Here is an 18931-nt window from a genome sequence, read left to right as displayed (position 1 = left end):
CAAGCTGCTTGGCGATGGTCTTGTAGCCCATTCCAGCCTTGTGTTGGTCTACAATCTTGTCCCTGACATCCTGGACAGCTCTTTGGTCTTGGCCATAGTGGAGAGTTTGGAATCTGATTGATTGATTGCTTCTGTGAACAGGTGTCTTTTATACAGGTAACGAGCTGAGATTAGGAGCACTCCCTTTAAGAGAGTGATCCTAATCTCAGCTCGTTACCTATATAAAAGACACCTGGGAGCCAGAAATCTTGCTGATTGATAGGGGATCAAATACTTATTTCCCTCATTAACATGCAAATCAATTTATAACTTTTTTGAAATGCGTTTTTCTGGATTTTTTTGTTGATATTCTGTCTCTCACTGTTAAAATACACCTACCATTAAAATTATAGACTGATCATTTCTTTTTCAGTGGGCAAACGTACAAAATCAGCAGGGGATCAAATACTTTTTTCCCTCACTGTAAATGAGTTACCTTTACTATACCCAGAATTAATATTATTTCACGGATCAACTATGGCTCAAGACTGTGTAGCAAGCACAGGACGATATATTTGCCTGTTATTTACTGTATTATTTCTTGGTGTGTATAATGACTGTTGTGTGTTACATGCATGTTCTGTATACCAAATAAAATGACATTAAATTCCCATATGGAACACATTTTCAATATATTATAAATCTATAATAATGCAGTAAAACATAAAACATTAATGTGCCAATTGACTGTTACTACAACAAGACAGATTAAACGCAATGTCACGCAATGCTCTGTGTTGTTTTAAAATTACCAAAATATACATGAGTCTTATTAGCTACCTGCACTCTATTGTTCTGAAGAAAATGTTTGAATGGTTAGTGAATTCTGGAAAAAGTTTTCTTAATACTATGATACTTGTGTTTACTGCTCCGGCCCATTTGATCTGGAGTGAAGATTGTGTATCTGTATGAAAGGAATGCTAATATATGTTGTGTGTGCAGATTTTTATTTTTTTGGTTCTGGTATCGAATTTGTATCGAGTATCGTGAAATTGAACTGGTATCGTATCGATGTTCAAAATTCTAGTATCGTGACAATACCCACTAATACCGTGACAAGTTGGTCTTTCTAAAACTTTATTTTTCCAAATGACATAAAGCCTTTAAATGAACAGTCTCTCTCAGTTGTGTCATAACATGCCAACAAAATGATTGACAACCAATGGATATTTACATTATAAATTATATATTTTAAAATTATTTTACTGTCAAAAAGAATTGCCTGGTAAGTACTCCCATGGCTAAAAAAAGGTAGTTAGGAATCCAATGCTTATGGCAGCTGATTTTTGGCATGAAACACTATTTTGGAGGTAAAATGGAGAGCAAATGCTCCTCTAAGGCAATGGCAGTAAAGGGTCATATTTCAGTTGCTGTTTACATTTTGGAAAAGACTGAACGTTTTTTTATTTTTTTAAAGAAAGTAACTATCCCAGAGTTTAAAGCGTTTTGTTATTTTGATTCTTTTTTTTTACAGTTCCTCAAGTCATTAAAAATCCTGATAGATTTGTCTGTAACAGTTTTTTATTAAACACAAAAACAAATCTGACAGAAACAGAAACGTTGCCATGGTAAAGTCAAGATGGTAAGTTAGTCAGTCATCACTTATACAATTATATTCATTAATTGAATGTGAAGATTGAATTGTTCATAACGGAAGAGTCCCTGGTGCCACAATTTACTTTGAAAATATATTGTTTGTATTTGTTTTCCTAATTCCAGATTCAGGTTTCAATATAGATTTTCATTACTAAAAGGTTGTGAGTGTATCTCTGGAATACTGATTTGAAATGCAAGCTGAACTATACAAAGAATAGATACAGAGACAGAGGTAGAGATATATACACTTTGAGAAATACCCCCACTATGAAATTCTAGTCTTTTTATGTTTTCCTTTTGAGTTGTCATGGAACAGCTTAATTAAAGATGCTGTGCCATGGAAGAGTTAAAAGTATACAGTGCCTCCAATGTATCGGCAGGGGGCTGACTATTATTGCATTTGTTGCAATTTGCTATTCTGAAAAGACAAATAGGTTTCGAATTGTTCCAACAGGGAGGACTTTTCCAAGACTGAGGCAATGGGCCAAGCCATGCTGCGCAACATATTTATTTATTTATTTAGGACAATGAAACCATTAAAACAATATAGAAAAGGCGATGTATAGAAAGGAAAGACGGAAAGGTTCATTTGGGAGTCTTCCTGTGGAGGACCACACAAGAACCTGTCATGGATAAGAACCCCCTTGTAATAAGTTAACAGAACACAAATAGTAGAAGTAAATAATTATATGCCAGCAGCATTCCTGAAAATGTAGAGCTTGGCTTTAAAGAAAGCTAGGGAAGGGGAGCGGTGGGGGTGGTGGGGAGGTTGCACATATGGATATAATCATTTTAGGGAAATGGCCAAATCTGAACTCAGAAAGATGTGATTTTCATATTTTTTTGTCGCCATCCATGCAGTTTCTCTAGGCTGAAAGAGCCAACAGATGTCCATGTGAGAGGGAAGGAATACCTATGTTGGGGAGGGATGGGAAGAGGGCAGGGGGCTGGGGGCTGGGGGCTGGGTGATGGGGGGGGTGGTCTCACTTTTACTGCCGTATGCCAACTGTGCAGTGCTCAGCAGATGACTCCCACTACCAGTCCTGGACTAAACACATTCCCAATTTAACATATAACATCCCCCTCCCCACTTCACAATACAACTCCCCCCAGTCTCACGCCCATTCAGACACAAGTACACAAGCAGGCTGCTGAGGGTTTCTCTCCCCCCATGGTGAGTGAAAGAACACATGGAGTTAATCCTTTCCCCCGTGTCAAAAATTACTATGAGAAGCATAACATTATTACTGCAAACCTGCTGTATACAGTGAACACACCCAGAAAAAAGATTTGCAGTACAGCAGGCCTCCCGTTAATCTTTTCTGAAACACTTAATCATGTAGCCTTTAAAAATAATGAAGAGGTCATCTAAAACATTTATGAAGATAAAGCAGCTTGACTAGACTAGATTACCGAATTAGGTCTGTAATATAAGTATTACTAAGTGCTGGTTCTGAGGAAAATTAAAAACAAGCTATTATAGCAAAACTATTGATAACAGTGATTATGGAATTGTGGTAGTCAAAGATCAGGATATCAGTCAGGTGCGGTCTAACAAATGTGACATTATGTTGCTGTCTGTCATATATACCGAACATGAAAAGCATTTTAACTGTGTTGTTTATTATTGCAGCTGTTGAAAGTCTAGGTCAATAACATTAAAGAAATACAGGGTGGAGATTCCTTTAAAAAAAGCTTATCTTAATGCAGCGGGATATAACGTAATATGGCCTGGAGTCAAAAGACTTAGCAACCTGAGTCTAAAGTGCCTTTCTTACTTAATTTTCTTTCAAATCTTCCCACATTAAATATATAAGGTTTCTATATGTAAACAAAGCTGTCACAAGGGCCGAGGGCAGTGTTTCTGAAAACCAAAACCCCTGAAGTACTTAAAATATCTGAGCAAAATTTAAGCTTTGAAATATTTTTATCAAAGTATATCAAGTAGACCATGAGTTCACTGAACAGACATGCAGTGTAAAACTTTGGTCACATCAAAACTAGTCATAGACCCTAGTTGTTGATGCAAGGATTAACTTTACAATCAGTTAGGTACTAGCTGATCATAAAAGGCATCAGCTTTACATAACATGAGCTATAACTGAGGCCTATAAACAGTAATGGATTTAGCTCCTTGGGGCAATTTTTTAAGACACTGAAAACTTTAGATTCATGCATTGATGTGTTTTCAGTCATCACCACCATGGTGAAAAATGCTGTGTCTTGTTCTCATTTTACTAGCAAATGGCCCTGACAACTCTATCTTTGTGTTGGTTTGAACAACAGGCTTCTGGGGATATAGCTCTGCCTGTGGAAAAACAAATAAACAAACCAAAAAATAAAAGAAGGCAATGTTTTGCAGGTTTTTAATTATTCAGTAGAATATCCTGAATGACCAATTACTGGAATATCCCATTTAGAGTTTATAGGAGTTTAAATAAAGCCTTGTAAAACTAATCGTTTTTGCAATACCTCTATCTGTTTTGTCCTGTGGGTACACAGTCCGAGTTGCTCTGACAACATAATTACATGTAGAATAGCTGGTGTACAGGGAAAACATAAAATGGGTCTTGTAGAATAGGACAGAAACTTGTGACTATATCATTAGTGTTCTGTTTGAAAACTCAGGGCCGCCAGTGGGCTGTAGTTATTAAATATGTGCATTCTGAGCCAAACTTTTTTTTTCTTATTTTAATTTTAACCAGTCCTGAAATACTATATTTTATTCAGTTTCACAAAGTATTTTTAGCACCAGATTTAGACTAATGACAAACACATGTAAAACATGTCTTTTTCTTCTTCTCCAAGAAGCTTAAGATGTTAAGCTATAGCCTAAACTATATAACAAATAGCAGCATATAAAGAACACAGATTAGTCTATAATGCTTCTTCTGTGATAGATGCTGATATTACCACATCATCAATCCTAAGTAACTTTACCAAAAGGTAACACCATTATATCTATTGTACATCAAAAAATCAATCCCAAATATTCAGGAATAAACTAATATTTAGATCCTTTTGTAAATATAAAAAATGTAATTGCTTACATGGGGGCTGTTGAGGATAATGTTCAGATTGTAGGCGATTTTCATCAGTAATGTTGTAGTGAACACAGTAATGAAACTGTAAAATGCTCATAATCTATTGTGTGATAAAAATAACTGTAATAGGAAGGTTTAAGAACAACTGTGAATACATCAGTAAACGTTATTAGTAGCAGAGACAGATTTATAAGAAAGTTTACAAACAAGAGGAGGCCATTCGACCCATCGTGCTCGTTTGGTGTCCATTAATAACTAAGTGATCCAAGGATCCTGTCCAGTCTATTTTTAAATGTTCCCAAATTTTCAGCATCTACCACATTGCTGGGGAGTTTGTTCCAGATTGTGACTACTCTCTGTGTAAAGAAGCATCTCCTGTTTTCCGTTTTGAATGCCTTGTAGCCCAATTTCCATTTGTGTCTCCGGCTGCGTGTGTCCCTGCTGATCTGGAAAAGCTCCTCTGGTTTGATGTGGTCGATGCCCTTCATGATTTTGAAGACTTGGATCAAGTCCCCACGTAGTCTCCTCTGTTCCAGGGTGAAAAGGTTCAGTTCCCTCAGTCTCTCTGAGTAGGACTTTCCCTTCAGACCTGGAATAAGTCTGGTTGCTCTCCTCTGAACTGCCTCTAGAGCAGTGATATCCTTCTTGAAGTGTGGAGCCCAGAACTGTACACAGTATTCCAGATGAGCTCTAACTAGTGCATTGTACAGTCTTAACATTACTGCCCTTGTTTTAAATTCTACACTTTTGACAATATAGCCTAGCATTCTGTTTGCCTTTTTTATTGCTTCCCCACACTGTTTGGATGGAGAAAGTGAGGAGTCCACATAGACTCCTAGGTCTTTCTCATGCGATACTTCATCTAGTTCTATTCCTCCCATAGTGGAATTATAGTGGAATTTTTTGTTACCTGCGTGTATTACCTTGCACTTGTCCACACTGAATTTCATCTGCCAGGTGTCGGCCCACAACTGAATGTTATCTAAGTCCCTTTGAATAGCCTGTGCTGCCGAGATTGTATCTGCTGAGCCACCTATTTTAGTATCATCCGCAAATTTGACAAGTTTGCTAACTAGCCCAGAGTCCAGATCATTAATATAGATTAGAAAAAGCAAAGGCCCTAGTACTGATCCCTGTGGAACTCCACTAAGAACCTCACTCCAGTTAGAAGCCACTCCTCTAATCGACACCCTCAGTTTCTGACTCCTCTAATCGACACCCTCTGTTTCCTATACATCAACCAGTTCATAATCCATCTACTTACATTACCCTGAATGCCTACAGCTTCCGATTTGAGAATCAGTCTTTGGTGTGGAACCTTAAGATTTATATTAAACCAATGTTTGTTGTGGTTCTGCATACACATTAGTACAGCATTTACAATGCTGAATTTGAATGGACTATTAAGTAGTATATTTCTTTATCAACACAGAGAACAATCACTAATATTGCTTCCCTCTCTGGGCAGTTGCAATTACGTTGGAAAAGACCTCAGAGACCTCACAAACACTCCACAGTTCCAACAAACCTGCTTGGCATTTTCTAAATGGGTGCACGACCCTGTCTCCAGTCGTCTTGATTAGATTACAGTAAGAACCTTAGTGACAGGGCTTGGACATCCATGCAAAGCAATGATATTTGAAACGAGTTGCTTTTTTTTTGTTCCTCTCTCAACGCAATGGATTAGGGTGTAAAAAGTGTATCCACCGTTTCATAATGTATCTCCTGCTCTAAGAGTGGCTCATACAAATGGATTCAAAGGAAGAAAGAAATACAGAAAGAAAGAAAGTAAACTTTCTTGAGGTACACAGGTATTTCTGTTAAGAGTAAAAACACTTAACTTAACAAATAATTAAAAGTTAGTGTAAGGAGATTATCATGAAAGAAGAGCACAATTCCAAAAGGTTTATTAGAAAATATATATATTCCTCAGGACATGGCTGTGCTGAACAAATGTTGATGAATGAGGCAGACTGGGGCAGCTTTGTGTAACACACAGCTGTTTGTTCTAAGAGTGTTTAGGGAATATAGAATATAAAAAATACAGAATAAAGATGAAGTTATTTACCAGAATGAGATTTGCTTTTTAAATGCATAAATGCTTATGATCACTCATAATCCACTAAAAATAACTTGTTGCTTGCCCCATTTTTCAACATTGTTCAGAAATGTGTTCAGCAGCTCCATGACATAATGGAATTTATTTTCTCCATGGCAACAATTTTGTCATTAAAGAAAAACTTAACACTATTTCACTAAACTTTGTGATGAAGCAAACTAAATACAATACAGCTAACACAGATATTAATTATAATACTTTAATTAAAAGGTGTGCTTTAAAAGTTTTTTTTAATGCACTTTATTTCAAATATAATACAACTTAATCCTAGATTGCAATAAATAGGACCTGTTCTATTTAAAAAGTAAAAACAGCTGCACAACCAGATGTAACCGATTAGAAGAAATCAATAAGTGTAATTCATGTGACTCCAATTTGTGGTCATTCATGTATTAGATAAAAAGATACATGTATTTAAAAATATACATAACCCTTTTTGTTCTGACCAAAAACCCCCTCCAAAAGATTATGAGAAATTAACCATTTAGTAAGGTTTATCTTTGTGTCTCCCATGTATCCATATGCTGCTAATTTATGGGTCCTCACCATTACCATGGAAATAATAACTGAGGAAGAATCTCCTTAATTATAGAGCAAAAGAGTTCATGAACTTTGCTTTTGGTCAGTACTTAGTCAGACAGCACAATATCTATGAACTCCCAAAAAGGCTTAACGCAGGCAGGAGAGCAGGGGCACGGTGAGCAGCTGTTTTTGCCAAAACCCAAAAAGACTTTGAGTAAAGGAATGAGCTTGAATGTAAAACGATTTTTCTATTAAAGGTAATTTATTAAGTGAACTCAGCTAAAGGTGATAAAAGAAGCAACTACTACTACTACTACAATATGTGCCTGAGCTACACTTTCGATTTACCAGGACAGAGCAGCGATGCACAGTCCTGATCCTGGAACTGAACAGTTTATACTAGGAAACGGGAATTCAAAGTATTGTATGGCCTATGTTATAGAACATTAACAATTCCTAGTCATCTAGTCCATGGAACCGTTACCCTATATATAACATACAAACATTGCTGCAGCTCCTGTTTCTCAAAACCAATGGGACACAAAATCGAATGATAAGAAGAAGTTCTGAAGATGACATTTGCCATTAGTCACTCGGCTGCACACTAGTTACCAGAATGTGCCCACTGCAGGAAGATGGGGGATGGCACCACTGAACTGGAGCACTAGAATCACACAGATAAGCCCTGCCCTGCATCAATCACTCCCGCTGTAGCCACAGCCAGACAACAAGCCAGTTGAACAAATATAGGTGAATCATTTACAAATATATTTAACATATTCATCAAACTATATATCTATCTATCAAGATATATAACATTTTCAGTACTTGAGTAGAAATGTATGTGCTTGAGTATGCCATTGCTTCTTTGCCATTGGCCATCACCGGACAACCTTTGGGAAAACCAAACAGAAGAGAGCAAGTGTGATGTGTACTCACTGGCCACCTCCAGGGACGCGTTGTGGCTGACGGCCTCCCCCAGGTAGTTGCGGGCGACGCACACGTAGCTGCCCTCGTCTGGCTTGCTGCGGCGGCCGTGCACGATGCGCAGGAAGAAGAGCGAGCCACTGGGCAGCAGCATGCGGTGAGAGCGTGGGTCATCCTTGTCCGTCTCCACCCGTTCCCCGTCCTTGTACCACTCCACCGTGGGGCTGGGCCGGCCCTCCGCCTTGCAGTTGAGGGTGGCCGGCTCCCCCTTGGACACGATCAGGTCAGACGGGTGCTCCACGATCCGGGGCGGGGAGTCCTCCTGGCGAAGGCGGGATCCTGGGACACAAGGCAGAGGAGAGGGGAACAACTGTTAATAGGAAGCCATGGGGCATTAATAAAAGATTGCTCATTTACTTGTGCTGTTAAGGGGAAAGCTGGTCCTCGAAGGCTGGAATGTATTCAGGGGCAGGGCTCTACGCTTACTTTTTTCCTAAGGAGCATTGAAAAAATTTGGGGCACAGTCCAAAATTTAGGGGCATACTCAAAATAAATAAATAAATAAATAGTGGCACATCATCATAAATGGTTCATATTTAATGCTAAAATGAAAAACAAATGCAACAATGTTGAAGACATTTAAATACATTGCTGTACAGTGGAGCCTCGTGAGGGGGCAGTGGCTCAAACCAAAAAAGGAATTCGGGGGGGTTAGCTAGCGAAGTGCGTTTTGTGGTGGTGGTGGTGGGGGGTGGATTTACAGTCGGGTCATTAGGGCACTTCGGGGGAAAGGGGCAGGGGGAAAGAAAATGTACGTCCCTGTGTAAATACACGCACACACAGCAGCGCCGTGGAAAAACGCAAAACGAAACTCAAACGTTTTCCATTTGTTTTTTCGTTTATGTTCATATTTTGAATTCAATATGTATGGCACTAGTTTGATCAGATGTATAATGCGCCACGGCTGTTCAGCGCACTTCCAGGGGCTCTGAAGGGCGCACTACACATTTAAAAAAATGTCTTAAAAATCAAATTGTGTTAGTTAGTTACATGTTTTAAAAGAATATTTTCAGATTTGTATTGCTTGCTCTCCTTTACTGACTAACCTAGCTGCTTGTTTTCTTGCGTATGTTGTTGTGTCTGTGTATACTGCACTGCTCTATTGCATCTGTGTACTGTGTCTGTTTTAACTTGCTTGAGTGTAGCGTGGGGTTATAATAAGCGCGCGTTATAAATAAATGTATAATAACGTAGTTGAGGACGTAAAGAAACAGGCGTATATTGCGAGACGCACAACAGTTCAAGTAACGGGAAAGGCTGAATACTTTGTGCGGTTTAAACAGATCCAATGTGCAATATCCTTGAAGGACAAGTTTTCGGGTCCAGAGGCAGCAGCCTGCAGCAGCTGAGCGTCTCTCTTCAGTGCGCTGCGTCATTGTCGTGATCGCCACGTGAGTTCAGCTGTGCACATGTTGCAGCAAACTGTCTTCAATGTCAACTCAATGCAAAGTGCTCCTATACTTCCCCCGGCTGCTGCCTCCACCATCTCTCGAGGTTTTGTTTTAGTAGCTACGCCCACGTAGACCCAACTAATCGAAGATTAATTGCATTTTAAGATTTTAGTAGATTTTAATAATAGACATTATCGCTAAGTTGTTGCAGTCCCACTGTCGCTGAGTACTATTACTTGTGTTTTAATGACGAAGCGGCTAACGCCCGCTAGTAAATGACTGGATATGAGCCGCTGTACACTGGGTCATAAATGTCATTCACGGCTATTGTAGTTTTCAATCCACAACCGAACTACATTTCCCACATTTGCTACTGTAATAACGATTCGTGTAAAATATCGTTATTATCATAATCATGTCAATGTAGTATTTCCATATGTAGTTCAAATAATGTATTCGCACTGTGCCGCCAAATTGTATTTCACACTCGCACATTATTTTTACTCGCTAATGCAAGTAAAACGCTCACACTGTAGAGCCCTGAGGGGGTTGTTTCAAATCATTCTTATTTACCAAAATTATTTCTAAGCTGTTCAGAATTACATTTCCATGTTTTCAGAAATTGATCATTTAAAAGTGACCTGCAAAACCTGCTGGATTGGGGCTCTTCAGGACCAGATTTGGAGACTTCTATTCTAAACCACAATGGGGCAACCTGTCCCATCATTTTTTAAATATGCTACACAGTAGATGCTTGTTGTATATAATTTGCATTGTAAAGAAGATCAGAATTATCAAGTGGTAATTGAAAATCTTAAACTGGTAAATTACAGTTTTCAATCACAATGTTCAGTTAAAACCTAACATCAAATGTACAACCCTACATCAATGCTACAATCATACACATTTTCTTCACAAAATGCAAGTCATAAAAAGTGCCATCCGACTCACTGTGTCTGTAGATCTTTAGATACCGCAAAATTATACCATTTCTATTTTGTGTTGCAGAATGTCATCTGATAAGTGAAATATGTATTAAACCCAAGTTCATGAGGTGTCAATGATCTAAGAAAGAAAAATGTTTTATGGCATGTCCAGATTATGTATTAAAATGCACACAGTAGACCATTAAAACCTCTAAAAAAGCTTTATTGTTGCTTCCATTTGGCTTTTAATAACATCCAATTTTCCAGCACAGTTAAGAAAGGTACCAACTTGGTGACTAATTAAAAAACCTTTCGAACACAGAAGAATGAAGCACAGGAAAATGGCAGATAAGAGAGGTTTCTGCAGAGGGTGTCACCAATAAAGGTGTTATATAAACGCAATTAGTGACCACAAAAAATGTCATGAATGCAGAATAAAAATAAATACATAAAAAAGGATTCTATTGCCACCATTACTGATCAGCTGAGAATGTAAAGATCTAGGAAAACCTGGTTAACATGCAGATTAACAAGCTGTGGTTTTCAAATGTGTGACCAGTCTCAACAGTGTGGCCTTCTAAATGCTATCAGGTTCAATTAAGGAGGTCAACCCTAATTGCTGAAGTGCCACTGTAGATAAATTCAAGCAAGTGCAAGTAGATAATCCATTGCCTGTTACTGAGCATACATCTCTTTGAAGCTTGTTAGTGTGAAAATAATTAAAAACTAATATTAATGTGTGACTTCTGATACTCCAGCAATGAAAAAAAAAAACTTTTTGGGGGGTGAGAATATTACTTCCAAGTAATTACAGACACTTATTCAATATTCTTCTTCCTCCTCTTCTACTTAATATTATATTCTTTGTTTTTAAAATTAGTTATGAAATTAATTCATGGTGTACAAGTGGGATTTTATATTAAACACTTAAGGCCTGTTGTCTACAGTTATTCATCCATTTGCAATTTACAGTAGCAGTGCCACACAAAAAGACTGCTGAACTAATATAATGGAGAATGTTTTACTTTTACCATAGGATCTCCTAATGGGGAAAAAAGAAAAAGGGAATTCTGTAAGGCTTTGTACACTTAACTTTTAAGACCTTTGTTAATAATGCTTTAATATCAGTGTTAAGGAAATAAGGAATAAACAAGCAAACAAGTACATGCATATATAAAAAGCATATAAAGGCACTGGATAATTCCTGAAGTAATTTTCTTAAGCTGCTTTTAGTACAATGGGTTTAATGTTTTCATTTATTTTTGCTTACTATTTTCACAGCAATAATTGTCATCTCGACTACTGAAAAGCCTTATCCCTGTCTATAAGCTGTTTAGTGTTGATGTCACTCTTTACTGTCTGCACACATTTATGCAGTTTTTACCACAAAGATTAACAATGTAATTTTACATATCAAACTGCTTAGTCATACATTTTTTGTGAAAGCTCAAAGAGTATTATAATTTAATAATCAGGCATAACACATTATTGATGTTTTCCTTCTCTTCATTTCTTTTTCTTTTTTTAACAGGACCATGAGACTGAAAAAATAAGTACTTCTACTTTTGATCTTGGAAGGGAATTGTTTCTGTGTACAGTTTACTTAATGAACATTTCTTTATTGGTAGCCTTTAGTCTACATTTGATTTTGCAACATTATCAAATATTCTGAGATGGATTAAAAACATAATTATGAAAGTGCTTAGATTATTTTAATATCATTAATGCTGTACTGGAATCATAGCAGATAATGTATACATTCATATTTTTTGACTAAGCAACAAATATTTTACATAATATATATATATATATATATATTTTTGTTTTTGTTTGTTTTGTTAAAGATTATTTATTTGACCCATGACTTCCTTTATATCCTTTAAACATAAGCAGTCATGTGCTCATCGTGTGACTGGAATGCTCTGCTTAAAACCCAGGGTTGCAAAACAAAGATATGTTCTTTTTCAGTTGGGATACTAGCCCTGCTTTCATATACCTACGGACCTACCTTTAATTCTAGTGTGAAGCAAAACATTTTGGCCACAGCGGTAAGTGTACAAAGACCTCTCTCAAAACCCACACCTTCAGTGTGCTTTCTAAAACTGAAAAAGATCAGACTAAACAGGCACCACATTCTCACAATTAAGTAACCCCCATTTGTAACCTGATACCATTAAAACCTTTCTCTTGTGCACACTGCAGTCTAATGATCTTGACCCTTCACAGAGTTTCCATCATAGAAATAATATGAATATTGTTCCTACATCCTACTCTTCAATTACTTTTTTATCCTTTTTGAAACTGCATTCATTTTGATAAAGACCTTTTGAAATGCTATAATATGTTCCTTCTGTTCCTCCAGCTAAATTATCCTGATTAATATGCCCATTTTCAAGTATAGTTTACATATAAATCCTCCAATCTGACTGGAAACCAACAAAGGAAACAAAGGCAGCTACACACATTTGGCATGATTATTCGGGTACTACAGTAAGTAATTACAGAGCAAGACCAACCTTAAAACACATTATTTAAGAGTACATTTATTTAAACACACACACAATTTTTTTTTTTACTATTAATATTTTTGTTTTTACTAACGCACACATTTCTGTGTCCAATGATGCATATCCACTGATACTGATAATCCACATTTGTTTAAGTAATTAATCTTATTTGTTATGTCTGGCTTATACGTAAAGAATTAGTGTTTCAGTGTGAATATTACACTGTCACTTTGGTCCTCAAGTACTCCTTTCTATTAGTACCCTAGTGACTGGCTAAGATGTCAAATAGCCACAGTTTAAGGTTTGCCTCGTGGTTAGGGGACGTGTCTCGTGACCTTTATGTGTGGCATGCTTTTGAAATAGGTATAAGTTATCGGGGGACATTAGTGCATTTGATCTAGGGAGAAGAATAAGAGAGCACAAAAAGACATTGGCTACAGAGTGGTTCCTCAGCCATGCTCTCTTGACTCTTATCTGTTGTAGCTACAGGGAGATGATTATCTGCTGGCACCTTGACCACACGTGTACAGTAAGCCAAAGCACTAACAAGAGGTCTCCTAATGAAAGGCCTCCTCCGGCTTTGGGGTCTGTTTCAGCACTCTTAAATGTAAGACAACACCCCGGGAGCGGCTGTGAAGAAAGCCCTGGGTCAACCCAGTGTTTGACTGACACCTGATGAAGGTTAACACCAATTTTGGCTGGGAATCAGCCTGAGGGGATGGGGGCCTGTGACAGCTTTGTAATAATCCCCTACTTGAGTTCACAGCGTGGATAAAAAGACAAACCCTATAGAAGTCCTCGGTGCATTATCCATATTGTGATTTCAGCTCCATTTACCAGTGAAGAAGAAAAAAACTGGAAAGGCTTATCTGCTGCTGAAATGCTCAAAACACCTTCAGCAGGTAATTCATCTGTAAAGTGTGATGTGGCAAACACATGCTTTCTCCACTGAGGCCCCAGTGCACAACATCAATAAATGAGCAGAGCCGTACACAGCAATTTTTCCATGTTACCCTTCACATCAAGTGAGGAATACCAAAAGGGGGAATTGCAATATCCTGTTGCACCTGTCGTGCCAACAGATTTGTGGCTAACCATTTCTGACTGCGGACTGGGAGTGAGTGGAATTAAAGCCTCCTCCTGTGTTACACATGATATTCGCTTGCTTTTTTCCTGTATTTTATTAATGGGTGGAAAATAGTAGTAACCTGCTGGCTATACAGATGGCATAGCAGGTAGGCTAATACAAAGAGTGAGTCAGTCTCTTTATTGCAAAGCAAAGTATTTATGGAATTCTCTATAGAAATTTACTTGGCTACCTGTATACTCTTATTCATCAGTACTGCCAACAAAAATGCATATAATGGGTTTCGAGAGAAACAAATCAAAAATATTTTATTTTAATTAAGACTACCATGCCATTTTTCCATTCCTTTCTTTTTTCTCTAAAAATGGTCTTCATGTACAGAATTTTTTTTACAGACACATTTTTGATTAGACTGGTTCAGTCAGTTGATCTGAGAATGCTGCTAATAACACCGTGATAAAGGGTTTTTCATATGTACTAGTCAACCTGTGTTTAGGATTTTATGTATGTATCTAAACATACATCATTTTTTTTCTTGTTTCTATTTTAGCCACTATTCTCTTGTATACAACAATACATCAGTAGTGGATCCTTTCAGGTCTTTAAAGTTCAATATTAGAGTGGAAGACAGATCACAATCCAATTTTTGCTGTTGCCAAAGAAATGTTAAGGACTTGCTGAAAGACTTAAAAGCCAGCAGGGTCCATTTTCTGCATGTATGTCTGATGTTCTTGAGAATTTGAGAAAAACAAGCCCAAAACCAGATGATCTTATAAAAAATAAAAGCATTGTGTTCTATAATTGCTAACATCTGCTCTCATTTACCTGTTTTATTGCCTTAAAAGCAAGAGGATGCATTTTTACTGGCTTTAATGCATGCAAACAATCAAGGTGATTTAGGGGGATTTAATGCTGGCATAACACGAGATAAAGTGTAGTGTAGGTATAATGCAACCTACCTCTGAGTCTGTTTTATTTTCAGAACGCTACAGTGAGACTCTGGATGAGCCAGCATTTCTCTGTACAGTAAAATCATCGCAGGATGGAGTCAAAATCCTTATTTTCTGACCATGGCTTTAAAAAACAACTCAAACCCACAACTGGCCTAGGTTTCTATTTAAGATGCCACTTCAGGGGGAATTCTACATGACAAAGTCTGCATTTCATTGGCTCTGAGAAAGAAAACACTGAACTACAAAAATAAATACATACATACATACATACATACATACATACATACATACATACATACACAGAGTCTGTACCATTCTTCTAAGCATTCTCACAGAAGGAAATATAAGAAGGCTTATCTCGTAAACCACGTTGGCCATGGGGATTTAAAATTGCACTAGGAGTGTTCAATCGACAACTGCTTCAAGTCAGCCAAAATGTTTTTTTTGTTTTTTTTTCTCATTCATGTCATTTTTATTTATTTTTTTATCAGAAAGGACAGCCACAGATGCACTGGCCCAGACAGTGTGAGCATATCTCAGTGAAGATATCATTAAAACAAACTTGACTGCTAGCATCTGCACAATAAGCATTTCTCCCCGTTTACAATGATGGCCGCTGGCTGTTTGCGGATTCTGTTCTCCTTTCACCAGGTTCTGTGCACAGATCCAATGATAACCGCCTCGCTCGCTCAGTCCAATAGGAAATCCCATTCTGAAGGGACAAACTCTATTGTTAGTGGTTCCCCAGAACAATACTGTAAAGCTGCAGTATAAATCTCAGGTAAATTAATCTTTGGTATGGTGGCTACAAATGCTATTTCAACCAAAGGATGATTTCCTTTATATTGGTCCTCTTACAGGTTACAGGAAAAACACATAATAACGAATTATCCCTGCAAATGTCACTTCTGATGGACATCTGTTAGATGTCTGCAGGTAATGCCCCACATGCCCCATGCCCTGCTGGACTGATCTGGGTAACAGATGATTGGTGTGGCACCTTGAATGGATTAATTAAAAATGTTGGCACAGGTTGAGGGTCAGTCCCTGCCATATACTGTGCCCTGCACCCCATGAGCCTGTTATAAAGATCCCTTGCTAACAATGGTGGATACAAAGGCAACCTTATTCTGCCCTTATTGGAAGTTGTATGCTAAGTGCTATGCCAAAGTGCTGGCTGCAAATCAGGTATAACATATAACTAGCTTGCAGCATGCAAACCACAACTCACAAACCCAGTTCGTGCTGTTATGTTGCCATGGCTGTAAATGTAACATGCAATCAAATATTCAGGACAGCTAAAAGATGCAGTCACTTTGAGATGCAAAAATAAGGATTTATGACCCCAACAGGAAGAAACTTGTCTATTTCGTATGCATTCAGCAACCATTAGTTGTGTATCTGTCAGGAAAGTCACACGCAGATACATGTTAAATGGTCTCTAATTACTATTTACTTCTTAAGTATTCTGAGCATCAGATTTTTTTGTTTTGTTTGTTTCTGACCAACCTGTCGAAGTATGACCCTTCAGAAATACAGGTACAGGTTGCATAATGTGAAATGCATCATGGTGTTTTATTGGCTTTATTTATTATTGGAAACCTGTGGGGAATCATTTTCATAAACCACTGAGTCAGCTATATCGAACAGAGCTGAATGAAGAACCTGCGACGTTCCTGTGCTATGCTGTTAATTCATTAATTCCTGTCCACACTGCTTCTTTGGGTAAACAGCTTGGTTCATAGAAAAAATATAGATATAATGATTTGCATTGCCTGGAAGACAAGTGCCTGCGGTTAGGCTGTGCAAATGCTACCAGTCTTTGTTAAGCTGTATGCAGGTGCCTCAGGGGATTAGTGGCAATGAAATATCAGGGCATGGTTTTTAAACCGATTAAAAGGTATCACTGGATCCCTTTTTCTGCAGGAAGCCACCTGATCTTACTTCCTCTTTAAAATCGCCAAACGGGCTATTACTCTATCTCGGAAAGCTGTGTTTTTTTTTTTCCCCCACTCACACACATTCACTATCCCATTAGATGTTATAGATAAATGATTGGATTGGGACTTGTTTATTCTTATTATACACACACACACATATATGAATGAGTTAAGCTCATTTTACACCTGAGATGTGAAACCCAAATAGCTTAGAAGGTAAATAGACGTGTTTATCTACAGAACCTTTGTTGGACTAAAGAATAAAGGTGTATCAATGTATGATGTATCAATATCAAACCTTACACTGCCATAATCATAATAATAATATGAAGTTATATCTGTATTAATCTTTAACTGTACTCATCTGTACCACACACTTTTAAACATGTCTGAAAATCTTTAAACATAAAAAAATAAACATCAGTCTTTTCATACTGCCACAGCAGGGTTTACTATAGATTACATCCAGAAAAGACAATTGCCCTTTGGAATTAGAAAATTGTGTTCCCCCAATGCAAAGTCATACATATTAAATTTGTATTACAATTTACACAGGGGTGAATTAATCTGGCAAGGAATAAGACCCCCCCACCCCCCCTTTCAGCGAAACCAAGAAGCCAATTTAGGCTCCACTGCTTTTTGTAACTTAAAATGTAAATGTGCCATTCACTCCCTCCTTTTGTGTCTGCATTTGGAAATTTGGTTGCTAGTGTTCTGCAGGAATGCAACCTTGCATAAAGAACAGAGAAGGAAAATATTTTTCTTGGTGCAACCAGGCTGAGATACTGTTGGACTATGTAAAGCTTCAGCAAGCAATTGGCTATCATCCAGTCCCAGGTTCTATTGGTGCTGATGTATTAAATATGGATTAAGGTGCTTTATCTGCAAATTAACAGCCAGGCTTTTCCTGTTGAAGACATGAAATGGCAGATCCACTGTGGGAGAAGATGGGGGGATGGGGGGTTGGGGGGGGGTCAATTCTCAAAGTTCAGCTACTGAAGTCAAGGGCATTTCTTATGTGTTTTGTTCACCTGCCATGCAGAGCCCTTCTCTTTTATACTCTGCCACCAATTTTGTGACTGGGGTAAGTTGGTGATTACAGTGAGTTTATCATTTACACATTATTTCTTTACAGTTCAGTCCCTTATTTTTACCAGCATAAATGTGTGTGACTGAGTGTATTCATACTGTAATACAACCAAATTCTGACCAGGTCACTCAATCGCTCATACTTAACTTCAAGCTGAAACTGAAACTTTAGTCAAGGGACTAAAAACAGTGGAAATCTTGTAGCTCTGTGTTGTTGGTTTTTATGGAACAGATTTTAAGATTGCTTATTGTGAGAAACTAAACAATGTTTCTACTTGAACATGTTCACTGCAGAGGAACTGTCAGTTTCACAAATATATAGTATAGTATCATGAATCTGATATCTAAGGGAAATAATATAACTAGGGCTGCAACAACCGATTATTCTGATAATCGATTAATCTGTTGATTACTACTTCGATTAATCAGATAAAAATAATTCCAGGATTAAATGCAAGTGTTTTTTTTTAATGTTTTGAGTTTTTCCTCATCTTGCATAATGCTCTCTTTAAAACAAATTGAGATGGCAGTTATAAAACCAATAGAAAGCATTTGTGCACAAAATAAAGGGCTTAATTGCATATAGTGTATATAGTAACAGGTGTTTTTACATTGATCTCAAAACACAAAGCTGTTTTAACTCTTCAGTCTGAAAGGTGCTAAACTCTTTTGATAAATAATGAAAAATAAAGTAAACATTAAATTCAGTGTTTACAGGCTTTTCTACATCA

The 18931-nt window shown here is 37.5% G+C and overlaps 1 protein-coding gene across 1 annotated transcript in view; it reads right to left on the bottom strand.

Annotated features, from left to right (window-relative positions):
• LOC136747246 (roundabout homolog 1) overlaps positions 1 to 18931 on the bottom strand; it is a 289683-nt gene that overhangs the window by 135385 nt on the left and 135367 nt on the right. Inside the window, exon 3 of the mRNA XM_066700194.1 lies at positions 8260 to 8586. Within this exon, the coding sequence (XP_066556291.1) occupies positions 8260 to 8586 (327 nt within the window). The remainder of the gene's footprint in view (positions 1 to 8259; positions 8587 to 18931) is intronic.

This window comes from Amia ocellicauda, chromosome 3 (genome assembly GCF_036373705.1).
Source record: "Amia ocellicauda isolate fAmiCal2 chromosome 3, fAmiCal2.hap1, whole genome shotgun sequence".
NCBI lineage: Eukaryota > Metazoa > Chordata > Actinopteri > Amiiformes > Amiidae > Amia > Amia ocellicauda.
The sequence above is the reverse complement of the archived record's forward strand: the minus strand, read 5'-3'. Positions and strand labels throughout refer to the sequence as shown.